This window comes from Thalia democratica, chromosome 1 (genome assembly GCF_965202585.1).
Source record: "Thalia democratica chromosome 1, ktThaDemo2.hap1.1, whole genome shotgun sequence".
NCBI lineage: Eukaryota > Metazoa > Chordata > Thaliacea > Salpida > Salpidae > Thalia > Thalia democratica.
In genome coordinates this window covers 54,212,854-54,232,512 of record NC_139165.1, presented here as the reverse complement: position 1 = coordinate 54,232,512, position 19,659 = coordinate 54,212,854, and the positions used below count along the sequence as shown (strand labels likewise).

Sequence of the window (19,659 nt, the reverse complement as noted above, 5' to 3'; positions counted from 1 at the left end):
GCCGTAATTTATGAGATAGAAGTGATCAGAGTTGGTGAGTTCAATAGTTTTTACATGGGAGGTGTAAACTAAAAAGGCCAGACTACTTCACTAAAATTATATTTTCACCTCGGTTTTTGAGCAACTATTTTAATACTTTTTCAGTCTAATCTTTAATAAATGCTGAATAACATTTAAAAAATATATTTTTGTTTTATAATATAATAACAACTTTTTTTTTGATCAAAAACTTATTAATTTTTTATCCGCTTCGTACAAATTGTTCGTAATACTAAAAAAAATATATCATAAAATTTTGAAGTAAATCACTTTACAAATGAAAAGATGAATTTTTAGTGAATTAAAGTGAAAATCAATTTAGAAATTTTTTCGTTTTGTACAGCTGTGTCGGTTTTTTAAAACTGTTTATATCTCAAAAAAATTTTTCTAATCTATGCAAGCATTTTAAATTATACACTCTAAGCTTTCGAATATAAAACAATGTTAATTTTTATTAAAAAAATGTTGGACTCTTCCCCTACGCTCTTAATATTTAGTACATACATTCTAATCTCCAAACTTAAATTATCATTTTTCTAAGCAACCACACAAATATTGAAGCTTGCTTTATTAGTAAAGTTTTATTATAACATTTACAACTTTAGTAAGAAAGAAAAATGTGAACTCTCACAACTAAGATCAATGGATTGGTGTAGAGAAATACTTTTCGGTTATCGAGCGTCACACCATACATTTTATAACATTTTTTGAGCAGTTTTAATTACAAAAATAAAAAAGAAACTTAACATCAATAAAAAATCAATATTATTGTTACTATTAATTCTTTTTTTTTTTAAGTTTTATCATTTAAGCTAACTCAAAACAAAACTTTTTTTTTAAAGAAAAAATTGGTGTGCACTCATTTTTATACTCATTTCTGCCAATATTGACTATGAAATCATAGTCTACCATAGACACCACACCGTCTCCTCCTTACTTTTACGTTTGTCAGTTTAAAGTATTATTGAAAATTTTGTCTAAAAGAAAATATATTTTACGCTATTCACGTCAGTGGATACAAGGAAATCAATAAAAGATAAATTTAAAGTTATATAGTTATAGTAATAATCATCATAAACAAATACTATTTACATACCAAGTTAAAAGTATAAAAATAATAAACGTACTGATTATGATTAAAGCTAGTTAAATACAAACATAAAAACATCAAAAAAGACATTAAGTAAATAAAGCAACACTATAGTCAAAATCTTTTTGCCTACAAAGAGTAGGTTATCTATCACATAAATACATATTGCCTGTATTGCTTTATTTATTTAATGCTATTTTTTAGTGTTTATATTTTTGTATGTAATTAGCTAAAATCATAATCAGTATTTTTATTAGTTTTGTGTAATTAACTTCGTATGTAATTAATAATTGTTTATGATGATTACTACAATTACAATATAAGTTCAAATCAATCTTTTATCCATTCTATGTACCCACGGACGAGAATAGCGTAAAATATATGACGATTTACTGCATTGAGTGTCACTATTGTATATGTTGTTTAAAAAATTAATTGAACATTATATGTTTGCGTTGTTAAAACAAAATAGCACTGAAATAATAATATGATTTATTAAAGCGTAAAAATGTTCAGTAACAAACTATACTTAAATAATGTTACAAACTAAACAAAGTCATCTGTAATAAAACTACAGGTAAATAGTACCATTAAATTGTTTGAGATTATAAAAGTAACAACTTTAAGTATAAAAAAAATAAATATAGCAGCGATTAAGTTCAAAACTATAAGGCAATGTCCAGTTTACAAATACAGAACCTTATGTGCCATACTAAATAAGAAAACTTAAGTCAGTTTTTTAAAAGCAGGTTAAAAAAATTGTGTTAATAAACAAGCTGATCAAAACAATTTTAAGATAAAAAAAAGTCGAATCCATGTGGAATTACCTGAAAAATAAGAAACGTTGAAATACTAAATTATAATTTATTGATTTATTTATCAGCTTATTCAAAAAAATACCAGTGTTTTAGACGTCATCTAATTGTATACACTATAATTAATTTAAACGTTTTTGTTAGCAAAACAATAGATTAAAATTGATATAATTGGGAAATCCAATTTAGTTAGTACACTTATTGCGATCACCAGCTTAACCTAAAACTATTTGCTTAAGTAGAAATATTTATGTAACCATAAAAAATATTAAGAATTTTTGTCTTTATAAAAGCTTTAACAACTTTTTTAAGTACAAATTATTACATTTTAAATCTTTCAAAATTTCTTAGTTTAACTTATACTTTTGTTGATAATAGATCAAAATAATTTTTAGTACCAATGAATAAACATAATATTATACAGACACCGTTTAATGTCATTGTACCTATGTAATATTACTAAAAACAGCTACAACAAAAATATAAAGTAAAAATTTTAAACACTACCTAAAAACAAGTTTATGATAAAAAAACCTCAAGTATTCTAAAACAAAAACTAACTCTTTGCTAGAAGATCTTTTAATTTATTTTTGATTACTACAAAACTTCCACCCAACAGATTTTTCAACAGCAAGTTTCCATATTTCATAACGTTGTGCTATATCTAAAATTTACTAACTATAAATAAAGACTACTTAAAAAAAATGATAAAAAACTACAATAAATGTGATGACAGTAATTATTTTAAAACAAATAAAATAATTTGTTAGCAGTCGTAAAACACGCGGAAACGTATGTAAACTTATGATTGGATAACTTAAAGGCGTTATTTAAAATTAAAATAGCTACCAAATGATCAAAAAAAGTATTTACTTTAAAAGTCTACTAATCGTGACTTCACATGATAAAAATAATTTACTAGATTTTAATGTTTACACACGGTTTGTGTAATCAAATCAATAATGTATTGACTAACTATATTTACTTATTTAAACATTATTTATTTTGGTTGTGTACCTATTTAATTAATTTAACTACAGCTCAACTTTATAAATTAAGAGTTAATTAAAACTAAACTAAGTTTAAGCTCAATAATAAACTTATACCTCCTGGTTCAGCTTTAGGTTTGTATGAAATGAGATTTTCAGTTTTCTTCTGTGCGCTTAATTTCCAAACACCAACATGCTTGCCAGCCGCCATAGCTGCACCCAATGCAGTTGTCTCCGGATTTTTCGCCATCACTTGTTAAATATTACATTTGTTGTTATCGCAACAAAAATAGAGAATATGATCAATGCAACAACAAAACACTGATTTTGGTTGTAATAATTTATTACATACATGGGCCTCTACTTAATAATTGTTAAGCTGACTTAATATACATTTATTCATGATTAAGAAAAAAGTCACTAAGATATCAAAACAAATACATTTACTACTAGTTTCTATACTCACAGAAGTTTTGATTAAAAAATTAGGTTTAACGAAACAGTTATAATTTGAGTACCGAAAAAATTAAGTACATGTAGCCTAATAAATTGATAAGTGTTTGTTTGAAACAGACTTACAAACAGTGCAATTCAGTATATCAGCTTGTAACTGCATAAGCAACTTGTTGGCTGTCATACCTCCGTCAACCTGCAGTGAAGAATTCGCAACACCAGAATCTGCTTTCATCGCGTCTATTATCTGTAGGTGAAGTTAAAAGTCGAAATTGCGTTTACAATAATAACTGGAATCAACATAACACTAAAGTAATCTTTAATTAAAAAACAAATATTTCACTTTGTTTTAGGTTTGAATACAATTACATATCTTGTTCTTTACGACAATTGTGCACTTTGATAAAATAATTATACTGTGCGTTTAAAAAATACATCTTATTAACAACCACAAATAAGACTAAATAAGGTTAAAACTAGTAAATAAACAGACAATAAAATAAAAATTTACTTAATAAGTTTTAAACAAATATTTATGATATTAAAATTATTACAGCGAACATAACAAACATATATATGCTTAAAAATGTGCAATAGTTTATAGCAGTGGCGTAGCGTGCTATTTTGGTCAGGGGGTGCACAAATTTTTTGCTCAAAAAATCCCCTAAATTAAAACTTTTGTAATTAGCTTTTGTAATATAATTGAAATAAATTCATTAAGTAAAACAAGTTCGAAGTAACTGTTTTAAAAGATACTTATATATTACAAAATTAAACAATAAAAAAGTATAAATTTCATTACATTTACTTATACATGCACAAATGTAAACTTACTAAAAAAATTGTTTTTACTACTTACAGTAATCTTTATATCTTTAAAAATTAATATATTCAATAAAACGAAAGTATCTGTTTTATTTACATAATAGATATCAAACTCTTTAATATACAATACAACAGTGATAACAACACCTCATTGCTCATAATTTAAATAAAGTTAAGTAGAAATTAAAATAGACAGACTTTATAACTGTTATTACAATTTATTACAACTTTGTAAAATAGTTAAAAGTATACTTTTTAATTTAATTTATTTGATTGTATTCGTTTAAAATAAAAATCACTAACAAAGTTTATTTCTCATAAGCCCACACGCTTTTTATTGTATGTTTACAAAAATATAGATCAGAAAACTAACAGTAGTCTTAACATTTATTGTAGCATAAAAAAAATTTGTAAAATTGTATAATTTTCCTTTAAGCGTGACGTATTTTTGTAAACTTTTTGTAGAAAAATCTGTCATAAAGTTATACTACTGCGGTGCACTAATTAGTTGCGTTTTTTTTGAGTCTGAATTCTTATGAAGTTATAAAGTTTTTCCTTATGGAGTTTTTCATCAACATCGGTGCGCACTTTCGCTTGCGCACCGAATCAGTATATTGGGTAATTTCCCTTACTTGTCACTAATTGGTATTCAAAATTTCGTTTAACTTTTTGAATACTAGATAAAAATAGTTGAAAAAAGCAAATTAAGCAGAAAAAACACACAATAAAGATATAACATTCTTTTTTTTTTACTTCTTTTCTTTTTTTTGGGTGGCACGCATATGCCAATGTCCCTCCCCGCGCTACGCCCCTGGTTTATAGTAAATCTGAGTTTAGAAATAAACAAATATAGTATTTTGTTTCTTTAAATAGTAAGTATGGAAACAAAACAAAAAGTTCAAAGTATTTTAGAAAAACTAAAACAGCGACAAAAATTCTTAAAAACTAATCAGTGAACCAAATAAAACACGACTTTGAAACGTTTTTGATTTACGTACATTACCTAGTAATTACTTTAAGGCCAACAATTGACATCTTTTTGGTACTAAAATTATATGCCTAGTTTATTACAACCAAACTTGTATTCAAACTAATTTTTATCTTGACTAAATAATTATAATTAGCTTTATGTCAAAGACAAGCCTCTTTGGTTTGAAAGCAAACAGCTTCAAGTGCAGCATACGCGATATGTTCCTGTGTGTGAAATTGAGTGAGACCACAAATTGTCCCTCTGGCATCACTGCGCCAGTGAGGTGCATACAGACCAGAAAAAGCTGGAACAAAAGCCATTCCATAGCTACCTCCAGCCTTGTTCGCTAAAACTTCTGTAAAGGTATTTATTCAGAATATTTTAGTACTAAATTATATTAGCATTTTTTTTGTTTGAATATTAAGTGCATTGTCATTTGAAAACACCAAATATGCACGACCTTGGCATTTGACAAGGTAGTTAAGTTTTACGACCGAAGTTACATTATGCACATGATGTTAACAAACAAACCGATTTCCGAGCTAGTTTTGATTATTTTCAGCCCATCTCTTAACCACTTTATCAAACTTCCAGCTACAGCAACAGATCCCTAGTAAAAATATAGAATTATTAGTTTTTTTTTTCTTAAAAAGCTTAATCCATAGTTCAAACAAAAAATTTTGTATTTTTCAAATATTTACTAGTTATATGAGTGTTCTAAATAATATAAATAAAACATTATAAACATTAATTCGAACCTTTTAAGTCACTTTTACTTGAAAATTAACTTAAATCATAAAAAAGACCAATTTTGTTGAAAATTTTAATTTTGAACTATTTACATCGTATAACTTTCAAAAAAAATTATACAGTTTTTTTTCTCAAAATAAAAGGTAAGTTAACTTTGTTATATTAATTAAAAAGGTTAAATTCATTATAATCAGATAAAAATTAAACTAATGTCTACGTGTATAGACAAAATTTTATCTTTATACTTCTAAGTCTAAATCATTGAAAACCTCTACTTTCATACAAAAAACATACTTTTTTATTAAAAACTTCGGAAAATTCTTAACTTTTATTTTAGTTATTTTTGTGTTAATAATTTTTTTAATAGGAAAAAAGTATACCGAATGAAAGATAAAATAAAACAATTTAATTCAATTACCTCAAGAGCATAGAATGTTGGTTCAGTCGGTCCGAGTTTGTATCCAATAGTAGAAAGAAGACCATGTTTGGATAAAACTAAATCTTTGCCAACATTTTGCAGCATAAAACAACCAGTACCTACAAAGGATGACTTTGTAATATAAATTAAAGATACATATTTCGATAGAAAGTAATAATAATATAACATTTACACTTTGTGAAAAATTACAAAAGTTAAATGAATTTATGCAAAAATTTTACACATAACAAAAATATCAACCATAAGTGTTTTTTGCATCGCCATTTCTGAAACATGAATGCCCAACTAAAGCAGCTTGCTGGTCTCCTAAACACTATAAATAAATTAAGTTTAATACCAACTTAATTTATTCTTTAATAACAAATATTATACAACTTACTCCACACAAAAGTACACCTTTCAAGGGGCCTCTAGTCTGTTATAAATTTATGAGTTAAACGCTTTAGTAAAAATATTTCAGAAAACTTTGGTTAAAACTTCAAAATAATAATAAAATATCTTAATTAACAGTCGGTTACAATATCTTTTATGCTATGGTATTTAGCATGTGTAGTGTATAGAACAAAGTAAAAGAGTTCAAAAATACATGTAGAACGTTTATTTTGTAATCTATATGACTTGGTGCAAATGCTAAAATACGAACAATGAAATTAATAAATTAAGTAGCCGTACAAATACAAAGAGTTTTTTAAATTTAAACATTTTTTTACGTAAAACGTTTAACTTAAACATTTTTAGCTAATCTGATTACTGATAAATGAACTTCACTTTATATAATAACAAAATACTAAGAGTAAAAATTAATTAGTAAAAATATAAACTATTTTGACGAACCATTTTTCCGTATTCTTCACTACAACTGACAATTTTAGGTAGGCATGTTAAAGGAATTTTGAAAAAGTTTATAACTTCATTATCCCACTCATTTGTCTTAAGATTCATTAGCATAGTTCTTGATGCATTGGTTACATCAGTGATATGTTTACCACCTGTGTAATTCTGAAAAATAGAAGAAAAATACTTGATATCTTTCTAAGCTTTTAATACTAAATCTGCTCTAATATTTCTTTTTTTTCTGATAAATTAAAAATTATTTTGCATTTCATAATAAATAAAACTTAACAAATATTTCTATAATAATTGTAAAATAAATTTTAATAATCTATAAACTAAATCTATCAAATTACCCATAATAGCCAACTATCAACGGTTCCAAATAATGCATTTCCATTTTCTAATTCTTTTTTCACTATTTCATCATTGTTCATTATCCAACGAAGTTTAACAGCAGAAAAATAAGTAGTGATAGGAAGACCGCAAATGCTCTAAATAACGCATTTATAAAGATATTTTTAATCTTTTTATACTAAAAATATTATTCCTAAGATATTTCATTACTATTAAGGAGCTAAAATTTTTAACTGGCACTTACAAACTAAACATAAAGTATTTTTTTTAATCAAAAAGTATTCAAATTACTTTTTACAAAATAAACAACAGTAATTAACTTTATTTTTAATTAAAGTTGTGCCAAAAATATACTCTTTCATATTATTTAAAAGCTAAAGAACAACGTTATAAAATTCCTTTTTGACAAAATAGTACTATTTTACATCTTACATGGCATTTAACCTTTAACTTCAAGACTTTGAAAAACTATTTTTATTAAATTATAAAATGTATTACAAAGTTTTGTATATTTTTTGGGTTCAAAATGTTATTGTTTTTTTAGCCTGAAAAAAATAAAATTTCACAGTTTTGACTCATAAATGTTTAAAAACTTATAAGACTTTAGGTTCAGATGTTTGTAGATCTTGATTTTTTTTTCTTAAATATAAAATTTAGACTCAATCTTTTAAACTATGATAAACTTTAGTAACCTTCAATTTAAAAAAATAAACATTGCAAGGTTTTAAATCAACCCTAGGCAATTACTATTATTTGTACATGGTTTAAGCCATAAAACTTACATCCTAAAAAATAGTAAGATGATACATTTTTTAATCCTAGATGTAAAATAGTTAAGTTCTACTTTAAACGCTTAGGTGTGTTTAAGCTATTATGAAAATAAAAGGAGATCTTAATAAGTATTGGTGATAAAATAAAACAGATTAAATTTTTTTAATGCATAAATTTATAAAGTGGTTTTATCTACAAAAAATTGATTTAATATTGAAACGGAGCCAGATTTTAAATATTCATTGTACAACCTTTCAGAAAATAATTGTTTTGTTGTTGATTAAACAAATAACTTAAGATTTTTAACAAAATAAAAGTAATACAGTATTATATTTTACAAATGCTGCTAAAATGTCAATAAAACTCTAACAAAATCTAAAATAAAAGTCGGATTTAAAACTAAACATACAATATAACACAATTCATTCTAAAAAATTGCTAAAAATAATAAAAAAATTACTAGTATCAATAAAAATACTTTTGTTTATTAGTATAACTATAAAATTTCTAAGACTAGTGAAGATAAAGAGGTGTATGGTATTTTAGCTTTAAGCAATTTTTTTTTTATTTTTAGTAAAATACTAAAATTTAACTAACTACAAACTCATTTTTGCTTTTTGACTTAGTTTTTTGAATGAGACTATCAACAAGTTCTTGAGTTCTATTGTCAGCCCATACTAAAAATAAATAAAATAGAAAAGTTGAAAAATCTTATCAAAATCAATACCAAGTTCATTATATATTAAACGATAAAAACAAACATTGTCTTACATATGTTAGAAGTTTAATGTTTGAAATACCAAATAATCTATAGAAAACATTGTTTCTTAAGACATCAAACTTGATACGTTTGAAAAACAGAGTTTGTTTTTATTTTATTTTAAATAATGTTTTGATCTTCTTTATTTACAAAGCCTCGAGCACTATAAGAGCACTATAAAAACCTAATATCTGCAACCCATCAAAAATATAAATATCAGAAAGATATAACAAATACTACAACATGGCAACTAATACAACTATTACAGGTTTTTTTTAAATATATTATTTTAAGAGAAATTTAGTAAACTAATAAATTCATAGATAGGTTTAGTTCTAAGAAGTTTAATTTTTAATTAATAAAGTTGTTTCTTTAGCTAACGAAAAACTCAAACTTTTAAAATTGACTATTTTACCAGACTGACAGCAATTTAATTTACAAAAAATGACTCTATGTTTTATTTTATAACTAGTAGCTCAGTCTAACTTTTATAGTTTTTTCAGCATTATATTTTAGATAGTGACAAATAGCATTTTTCTAAAATTATAATGACTTACTTATAGCATTGTAAAGTGGTTTTCCAGTTTTTTTGTCCCATACAATTGTTGTTTCTCTTTGATTAGTGATTCCAATTCCTTTAAAATTTTGAAATATTACATTTTTCAATAAAGTTAATTTAATAAACTTAAAGTACTAATTTTATGTTATTTAGGTTTTAACTATTTAAAAATTGTTATGATACTTTTAAAATAAATAATTTGTTTTATAAAACCAGAGAGAAAAAACATAGTTCTTAAAGTTAAACTATCAAATAAGACACCTTAAAACACAAAAAAAAAAAACTATAAACCTCGGCACTAGAATTGTAAAAAGTAAAACAGGTTGAATTTTTTGAAGTCTTGTTTTGATTTATAAACATAAACACTATGATATAAATCAATAAGGTTAGATTTTTTAAATAGTTTAAAGACATAATGTCAAAAAGCTTTGTTTCTCTAAAAATTAACGCACATATAAAAAATGTTACTTTTTTACTTCCAATAACAGTTTTGTGGGGTAGACATAGTATACACGGAAAGTCATAATAAAAGTCACATAAATACTTTAAATATTGATATTATATCTAAAAAGCTTATTGAGTTATTTAATTAAAATTTATAAGTTATTTAGTAACAAACCTTTTATGCATGACAAACTAATTTTCTTTTTCTTTAATTGGTCACAAGCATTTGCTATACAATCATCAACTGTTTTTAATAGCACCATTGGATCTTGTTCAATCCAACTAAAACAAAATGTTTAAAAAAAAATGTTAAAAAAAGCTTAGATTTTTCATTCATATTTGACAAGTAGACCTACTAAATGTTGAAACTTAAAAAGTAAAAGCATTTTACAAAAAAAAATCATTATGTGTGTTGTTGTACAATAAATTTTGAAAAATTATATTGTAGTAATATATATATATATTAGTAATTTTATACTAACTCATTTAAAACAAGCTAACCCATCTTTAGGATAAGTATTTAAATACTCAATTTGATGTGATGCAACAACTTCTGAATTAGCAGAGTTAAAGACCTGTAACATTTAATTTAACAAACATTAAAAAATTAATTTTTAAGTTAGTTATTCTTAGCATTTTTTATCTTTAAACATAAAAGGAAACTTACTTATTTTTGAAATAATCCTTTTTACAACTTAGCTAATATTTTTTTTATTAGTTTATTTTATCATACTTAATAAAATATGTCATCATATTAGTAATGTTAAGATAAATTTAGGTATGTGTTTTTGCTATAGTTATAATATAATACAATAACTTATTATTAACGAATTTCAAACTATATATATGTATGATTTACTTGCGCTTAATTAATAAAGTAAATCTAAAATATGTTATATAAATATTTATTAAAAGAAAATATAATCATACATGACTCATTTTCACTAAAACAAAGACAAAAAATGTGAAAAAAAATTAATTGGTCATTGTATGTACTATATCAACTATTCTTGTTAAAACAAAAAAAGAAAAAAAAAATTAATTAAAAAAAACAAAAATCTAAAGATTAAAGCTCTCATGATAGTATCCAAAAAAAGCAAGACTAAACACAACTTAACTGTGTGATCATTGCTTTGAAAAAAATGTTAAATGGTCTTTAGAAGCTACTATTTCTAACCTTTTAAATTAATTATTAAACTTACATTTTTTTACTTATTAGTTTACAGTAAAAATTTATTTAATTACTAAATCCAAAGCTTGAAATTGTCTTAGACAACTAACTTAGTTGTATATTAAGGGCATAGGAGGGGTCAAACATTTTTTTTTACTAAAAATAACATTGGATCTTCTACGAAAGCTAAAAGTACAAACTACAAGTCAGTTTTAATAGAATAAAAAATCTTATTTAAATTTTCAGATATGTAATTCTTTTTAAAGATTCCGATACAAACGTATGAACCGCAAATTATTTAAGGTCAATTTTCTAGGAAATTTAAAAAATCACTAAAAATGTATCTTCTCCTTCATTCTTTGAGCTAGAGATCTCAAACTTTCAGGAAACGTTCCTTTTATAGTTTAAAAGACTTTTAATATTGCAATTTTTAAAATATAAAAAAATAAATATTTTAGATAAAAAAAACACAAAAAAATAGGTGTTTTTTTTATTTTAAAATTTTATTTTTCAAAATTAAAAAAATTCCTGCATTCAAGTTTTTGAATTTAATATTAGACTTTTTGTGAAAATTTGAATAAGATTGCTTAACAAATTAAGGAGGAGATAGATTTTTAGTGAAATGGTCTTTTTTTGTGTTTTTAGTTTGCGCCTGCCATAAGGAGCTTATTAAGGTCACCAACTTTGATCACTCATATCTCAAAAATTACTTTGAATTTTTTCAAGCTGTTAAAAATACCTGATATCTCAGATAAAATTCTATAAAATAAGATCAACTTGTAAATACCCAGGTGGATCCCCCTATGCCCTTAAACTAAATAGATATAAGTTTATGCCACGTCAAATTAAAACTCAATACATGTAAAAAATAAGTTCTTTGTGGATAGAATGCTTTTTTTAAACAACTTAAAAATAATCTAATACATAAGCATTGATAAGTTAGACTTTAAGTTAAGACTTAAGACAATCAAGTTCACAATAAACATAAAAAACTTAAATCAAAGACTTAACACAAAGAATAACTAGTTTGTTGCATTTAATCTTAATTTTGTTTTTTGTCTTTAAATATGTATAATAGCATTTATCAGTACTGTTCAGTTTAATACTGTTAATATAAAGTAAGTTACCAAAAATCTTGAGCTTGAAGTGCCTTGATCAATAGCACCAATCAAATTTAAGTCATCTACTTGAGTCATTTTTGTTTCATTAAAAATAACCTAAAAGTGTCTTAATATAAATAAATATCTCTAATAAGTAATATTCTATACTGATAAACTACAAAACTGTTATGCAAACTACAATAACTAAAAAATAAACAACTCATCATATGTGCAATAAAGTATATATAGTAAAGTGACCTTCAAGTTTTAAGCCTCTGTAAACTTTAAATTATGGAAATACCACAACAACACCTCTTTTAAATTTTTAATCAAATGAGAAAACTGCATGATTCAATCAAATAAGTAAAGAAAATAACTGTTAGCCTTAGGTTTCTAAGGTCATCATTCTTTGATCATTCTTTGATCATTCTATGATCATCATTAGTAAATAAATAAAAATATTAGATAAATAGATAATTAAGTAAAAAATTTCAATATAGAAATTTTTTTGTTATGCTTGAGTGGTCATTTTACTATAGTAGCTACTTTAAAACAAAGTTGTAAGGACATCTTAATGGAAAAAACTAATAGTAGTAATGTTAGCTATTCACAATATAGGTGGTTTAGCGTTACTTTGTTATGGCAATGATTTTATGAGTATGATTCGAAAATATATTTATACTGAACTATTGAGAAAAGTCTGTCCGCTGCAAATTTAAGGCGCTTCTGATTAGCTAATAATTTTGAGCTTTTTAGTTTAAGTTTTAATTGAGACTTTTTTCGATTTTTTATGTATATTTTGGTAAGTTGGGATAAGGATGAAGTTATAAATTTAAACTTTAGGTAAAAATAAAAGAGGATAGGGGTTTAGACGTTGTTAATACACTGCCGTATAATTACTTTACCTCATTTGCATAATTTTATGTATGAAAAATTTAAAACACTTTACAAATGCAATAGACCATAAACAAGTTTATATTTTGATTAGAATTTTCAAAAATTGTTTTAATGTTAAACAAATTACAACAGGTTACACATTTAGTTTTAACAGTCTTAAACTAGAGAAGCTATAGTTTTGCAAAAATTCAAAATCTGATATTCGCCTACTATTTTAGACAGTTATTCGCAATAAATTACAAAAGGATACGTAAAAATTATAAGAGTTTACAAAATTTTCTATTAAGACAAAAAAAAATTTTAACGATTCGCCTTGCTTTGTAGATATGACATTTTTTGGATAAAATAAAAACAAAACAAAAAAAGACCTAAAACTTCAACTATTTTTTGTCTTGTTTACTCTAACTAATAGTATCTTGTGAAGGGATAGAACAATTTTGTTTAAAGCTAAAAAGATTTGATTTAAATACAATAAATACCAGTAAAATTAACTAACTTTCCACTATAAACAAGAGAAAAAATATTCGTTTCCCTACGCCTCCCCGGGGGACTATTAGTAGGCTCCCCCCTAAAAACTATTAGTTTACTTATTTATTTTGTAATTATGATTTTTCTTTTATAAGCGATGATTTTAGACAAATTTCTTAGTTGTGTGTACAAAGTAATATATAAGTTTGGAATATTTTGAATTGAATTTTTAATTTAGTTCATTTGTATATTATATTGTGTTTAACTTTGTGTCGTCATTTAAATTATGTTTATATATATATATATCTATAATTTATCTTAAAGTTTTGAATATAAGTCTATTTTCTTTTTCTCTTTTTGTGTGTCCTGTTTAAGTGGCTCAGGTTTTGATGCCTGAGTCCAACATTGCACAATAAACAACATAATAAGAATAATAATAATAATCATAATAAAAACAATTTACTTTAAAATTTAATTTAGCTTACAATTCTTAATCAATTTAGACAAAAAACAACTTAAATAATTCGTATCGCTTCATGAATATGACATTTTTTGTTTAATTTAAAGAATAAAATTGAAAAAATAGTGTTTTATGACCTTAAAGTTCAATTAGTTTTTTTGTTGTTTATTCTATTTAAAACGAATAAGATTCTTAAAAATTTTATGAAGCTTACAGTTTTAATCTATTTAGACAAAAACACCTTAATTGACTCGTCTTGATTTAAAAATTTAAAGATTATTTTTTTCTTTACCTAAAAGCTCAACTATATTTTTGTTTTTTATTTTACTATTTTGTATAAGTTAAACAATTTTCTAAATAAAAAAATATAGAGCTTACTGCTCTAAATTAATTTAGACAAAAAACATCTTAAACGATTCGTTTTACTTTTTAGATATGACATTTCTAAACAGATTTTAAAAAAGCAAAAAAGAAAAAAACATCTCAATTTTTGTTGTTTTTTATAAAAGTAGTTCAAAAATACTAACGAGACTTAATTTTCTTTTTTATTTAGTAAAAAAAGTTAGAGTTTTTCACGGTTCACTTCGTGAATTTTTCTCTTTCTTTGCTTTTTTCTTAAATTCATTTCTTAATCTAGATTAAATAAAATAATTATTACTATTATGTTTTAGTTTAATTACCTTTAATATTACTTTTTCAACTGTACAAACTTCAATTGCTAAAATAAATGTTCCAACTTTTACTTATTCTAATCTGATTGGTTCTCTTTATTGCTAAGTTTTATTTTATTACTTGGTATTGTTAGAAATACTCAGAGTATCTTTTCAGCCATCTAGACAGAATTTAAAAAAACATTTCAAATTAAATTCAAGTTATAGCAGCTTCTTGTTTACTTAATATATTATAATTGTTTGGCCTTAAGAACATAAATTCCATAACTTTTCCCGTCCACTTATTGTTTTTGTTAAATAAAACCTTTATCCCAATTACTTAATCATTATATGCTTATAGAAGCTTGTTTAAAAAGAGTATTCAAATTTAAAAGATATATATAAAACAGATAAAACAAATTATGATATTAAATGAATAAATATGCATATATAAGTTCTTAGTGAACATATCAAAGTAAGAAATAAAAATACCATTTATAAAAAAACTTTAATGTTCAAAACTATATCTTTCTGAAATGCAAGCAAGAAGTTGTACTATTTTAGCCGAATACTTAAAAATAATTTAAAAACATGATTTCAATCAAACCATAAAGAATATTCTGATACATATCTGTTTATTCTCAATGAGACTAACTGGAAGCGTGTATAATTTTGTAAAAAATACTGACGTAAAAATGATTAGTTATCCAACGTCATATGTGTTAGATGTTTTTGTTTAATCTAACATAAAATGTTATATCTCTAAAGCAAGAGAAATAATTTGAGATGTTTTTTGTCTACACAGAATAAGAATTGTAAGCGTAATTAAATTTTTTTATAAAACTGTTTGTTTTATATAGAATAAACAAAAAAAAAAAAGTAGAACTTTTAGTAGAATACTTTACCCACAAACAGTCGCTTCAGTACTTCGTTCTTAAATCCGCTTGGTTAAGATCACAACAGCGGTTTCTTACGACTAATGTTCCTGCCTAGTGAGTCCTAATTAGGACGAAACCGGTCGTAGGATGTCTCGGATGCTGTTGTTGTTGATCTTGCGGTAAAGTTCTTTAATTATTAGAACTTTTAGGTTATAAAAACATATTTTTTCGATGTTTATGTTTTAGTTAGACAGAAAATGGCATATTTATAAAGCAAGGCAATTTTTTTAAGATTTACTTTGTCTAAATTGAATAAGAATTGTAACCTTTGTGAAATTTTTACAAAAATGTGTTTCTAGCGATTTAATTTTCAAAAACGCGAATGTCGGATTTTGAATATCCGCTACTCTTAAAATAAGATTTCAAAGGCAAAAAAAAACGCATGTAAAAAATAATACTTTTTTAGATTTTATTAAAATATTACAGTTGTCAGATATTAATGAAAACATTTATAATATGATTCTTACTTGTAGTTTATAGTTAACTAGTTGTAAAAGCTTCTTTTCTGATTCATAAAACAGCTTAAAAAGCTAGCTTCATAAATGCAACTATAGTTGAACAATTTAAACATACTTTTTTTAGCACATTCTAATATACTTTAATCTGTAATAAAAATTTTTACTACTTTCATTTTTAATATGCTAAAAATAATAAAATTTAAGTTTAATGCACAACATTTTATTAACATGTCAAATGTTCAAATAACATAAGAAAAATGATAAACTATGAAAATCACTTTATTATGTTTACTAAAGTATTTCATAAAGTTATAAAGTATAAAAATGTTTTTTCATTGAAGTGTAAGCTTAAATGGAGCTTTAAAATAAGCAAAAGTTTTAAGACTTTTTTCTTTTAGTTATTATAGTATTAAAAGATTTAAAAAATAAACTTTTTGTAAAACATTATGGTCTAAAATATTTTGTCAATGTGTACAAAATCTAACAGTAGCTTATTCAGAAATGTGTTACTTTTTACTTTATGATTGATATAAACTGTAATTTCTATTGAAATTATTTTATAAAAACAATTCTATTTTTTCTTTGCTAACTATAAACTTTTTAAATATCTTTCAGACTTTTTATAATCAGAATGAGTTTTTAAATGTTTTTTAAAAACAATAGTTTAACAAAAGATTAAAATGCGTATAATTTATAAACTTTGGTGTAATAAACACAACTATTTAAATTAACTACTTATGTATATTTGCAGTTTATTGTTAAAAATATTTTTTAAAATTTTGAATGCAAAATACTTTTACTATTTAGTTTAAAATAAAAAGTTTTGCAATAGTCAAATCGTGCTTATATATTCTTTTTAACAAGGAAAATTGCTTAATATTAAGTTATATAAAGTGAAAATATAAGCAGAATATAGGTATTAATAAACTATATAAATTTTAGAACTATTTCTTTAAAAGAAAAGTGTGAGCTATTTCAATTGCTTACTTAAAGAATTAAAACGAGTTTTATCGTAGCTTTTATTTGTGTTATTTAGTTTATTAAACTTTTGCAGTCTTAATTTTTTACTACATGGAAAAAGTTTTTTTTTGAATTTACTTGTTTCAGAATACTTTGAAAAAATTTTAAAAGTACAAATTTCTGCGTTTTTTCAACTGGGAAATCATACTTATGTATCAATTATTGTCACTTAAATGTGTGCAGCTTTTAATGATTGACTTTTGGTGCTTTATTTTGTTTTTATAACGACATGTGTATCTTAACTTTAATGAAAAAGAAGAAAGTAAAAATTTAAAAAAGCTCAAATTGTTTTGTATAAATTGTTTAACTCAAAAAGAGTTACGTAATTCGCATACAATAAATTTTGTAAAAATTCACTAAAAGTACATGAGTTTTTATATAAAGTTGAAATATAGATTAATATGCTACATGTAAAGTTAAAGGAAACATATGTAAAAAGTTTAAAAAGTATTTATTAATTTATTAAAAAAAGTAACAACAGGTAGAAAATAGTTAGTATATGATTTTTATTTATGTTTTATTTAAGTATACTATAACTAAGCTCGTGTAAATTTTTGATAAGAACTAAAAAAGTAAACATATACTTTTAAAAGTTTTTATACTTTTTAATGTTTATAGTTATACAACTTAGTGTATATATAAACCAGTGTATGTATAATTTTTTATATTAAAGTAGAAAAAACTTAAAAAGTATTACTCTTAGAGTGTGCATATAAAGATAAAACTCAAACTATAATAGCACTTATAAACTATTTCAAAAGTTACTTTTTGTTGTTTTTAACACAAAAATATAAGTAAAAATAAACTTTGTTTAACCAAAAAATATGCTAAATTATAAGATTTTTTTTGTTTTACTAAAGGAACAAAAAATATTGTTTCTGTAACCTAGTTGATTATTTTCATATTAAAGCAGAATGCATGAGTAATATTTTATCTCTACAAATACTGCAACAAAAACATTTTTTAATGTAAAAAATCAGTACTATAAGAAATTTGTAACATCATTTTCTTAAACTAAAAGGAATATTTATTATTCACAAAACTGTTTTTAAAAGTTAATGGTTCAAAATAATAGTAGTTGGTTAAAAATTAGTAAAACAACTTAAAGTCATTTAAAAAGTATAAATTTTAAACTATTTGTTAAGTTAACCGTTAATTTTTAACACTAATGCACTAGTATAAATTTTTAATGAGTACAATTGGCAAAAAAAAAATCCTTACTATTGAAAAAAATTTAGTATTTTCGGAGTTAACCTTTAATTATAAAAGTATTACTGAATAGTGTTTTAAATCAAAATTAACGAGATTTTGTAAAAGTTTGTTAAAAAGAGATTTAAGTTTTCAAGTGTAATATTTTTTTAAATATTCTTTTGTTTTATTAAAAGGTTTATTTTATGATGTAATTTTTCAGTTTAAAAAAAACTAAAAGCTAACAAACTTTATATTGTTACAATAAAAATGCAAAAAAACTTTTTATTTTTACAGTATTGTTAATTTAAAAGAAGCGATGGAGCAGAGCCTACATGAAACGGTGAACATCAACTTAAATTCTGAAAACAAAGAGCTATCTTTAACGGAAATAATTTCCATTTATAAAAAGTCTATAACTATGCGTTCAAAAAACAGCAGTTTGAATACTAAATGTTGGCTATTTACCGGTTTTCAGTTGATGATATTTTATCTATTTTGTCTTTTAATCATACATACAAGTATTAGTACTTTACATGTGATCCATTGTTTTTTTCTTCTTCCACTGTTATTTTTGTACTCTGCTATCTCATTTCAACTAATTTTAGGATTTATCAAAAAGAGTTCTGAAGCAGAAATTGTAGTATTTAATCCTAATACAAAAAATGCATTTTAAGATTAAAACAAAAAAATACTTTTTTTTTCTAAATTTTAATCATTACTGTGGTGTACAACTCGATTACCGAAAGGTTATTTCGTACACCAGATCCTTAGACCAAAATTTTTGAGTGCTTTTTTTATCGTTCAATAAACAATATATTAGCTTTTTAAAGTAAAACGTGTTTAACAATCAATATAAAAATCAAATTTTGCTTAGAAGATATTTTAAATTTCAAAATTACACGAGTTTGCTAAAATTGTACCAAGGTTTGTTTACAAAGAAGAAGTTTATGTTCACTTAGTTTAATTTTAGCTAGCTCTTTTTATTCATGGAAATAGTGTAATATTTTTTTCTTTTAATAAAAGTTTTACATACTTAAGGTTGCTCAACTTTCAAAATTTTACGCAACTTTATAGTTTTTTTTTGAAAAACTCTTTTGAAAACGTTTTTTTTGCAAATTTTGTGCTTATAATAGTTTTAAATAGAGGCTTTAAAGTGTTGGCAAGAAATTTGCACTACTAATGAAAAAAAAACATTTAACTGAAGTTTTTTACTA

The 19,659-nt window shown here is 23.8% G+C and overlaps 1 protein-coding gene across 1 annotated transcript; it reads right to left on the bottom strand.

The window, feature by feature from the left end:
- Window positions 1-1,604: 1,604 nt before the first annotated feature.
- LOC145830329 (glycerol kinase 2-like) lies at window positions 1,605-12,474 on the bottom strand. Its single transcript, XM_082938259.1, has 16 exons — window positions 12,391-12,474; window positions 10,594-10,667; window positions 10,268-10,374; window positions 9,647-9,724; window positions 8,927-9,006; window positions 7,558-7,695; window positions 7,205-7,369; window positions 6,750-6,785; window positions 6,611-6,683; window positions 6,350-6,468; window positions 5,713-5,791; window positions 5,355-5,536; window positions 3,513-3,633; window positions 3,051-3,185; window positions 2,506-2,608; window positions 1,605-1,956 (listed from the first exon to the last, which is right to left on the bottom strand). The coding sequence occupies exons 1-15, from the start codon at window positions 12,457-12,459 to the stop codon at window positions 2,529-2,531; spliced, it is 1,536 nt and encodes a 511-aa protein (XP_082794385.1). The 5' UTR covers window positions 12,460-12,474; the 3' UTR covers window positions 1,605-1,956; window positions 2,506-2,528.
- Window positions 12,475-19,659: the final 7,185 nt, after the last annotated feature.

What these genes read in the sequence shown, in the direction of transcription:
- LOC145830329 (XM_082938259.1), bottom strand. Translation starts at nt 12,459, where the DNA reads ATGACTCAAGTAGATGACTTAAATTTGATTGGTGCTATTGATCAAGGC. An exon ending in ACCACTTTACAATGCTATAA is followed by an intron (nt 9,007 to 9,646) that starts GTAAGTCATTAT and finishes ATTTATTTTTAG; the next exon opens with TATGGGCTGACAATAGAACT. An exon ending in CGATGCAAAAAACACTTATG is followed by an intron (nt 6,469 to 6,610) that starts GTTGATATTTTT and finishes CATCCTTTGTAG; the next exon opens with GTACTGGTTGTTTTATGCTG.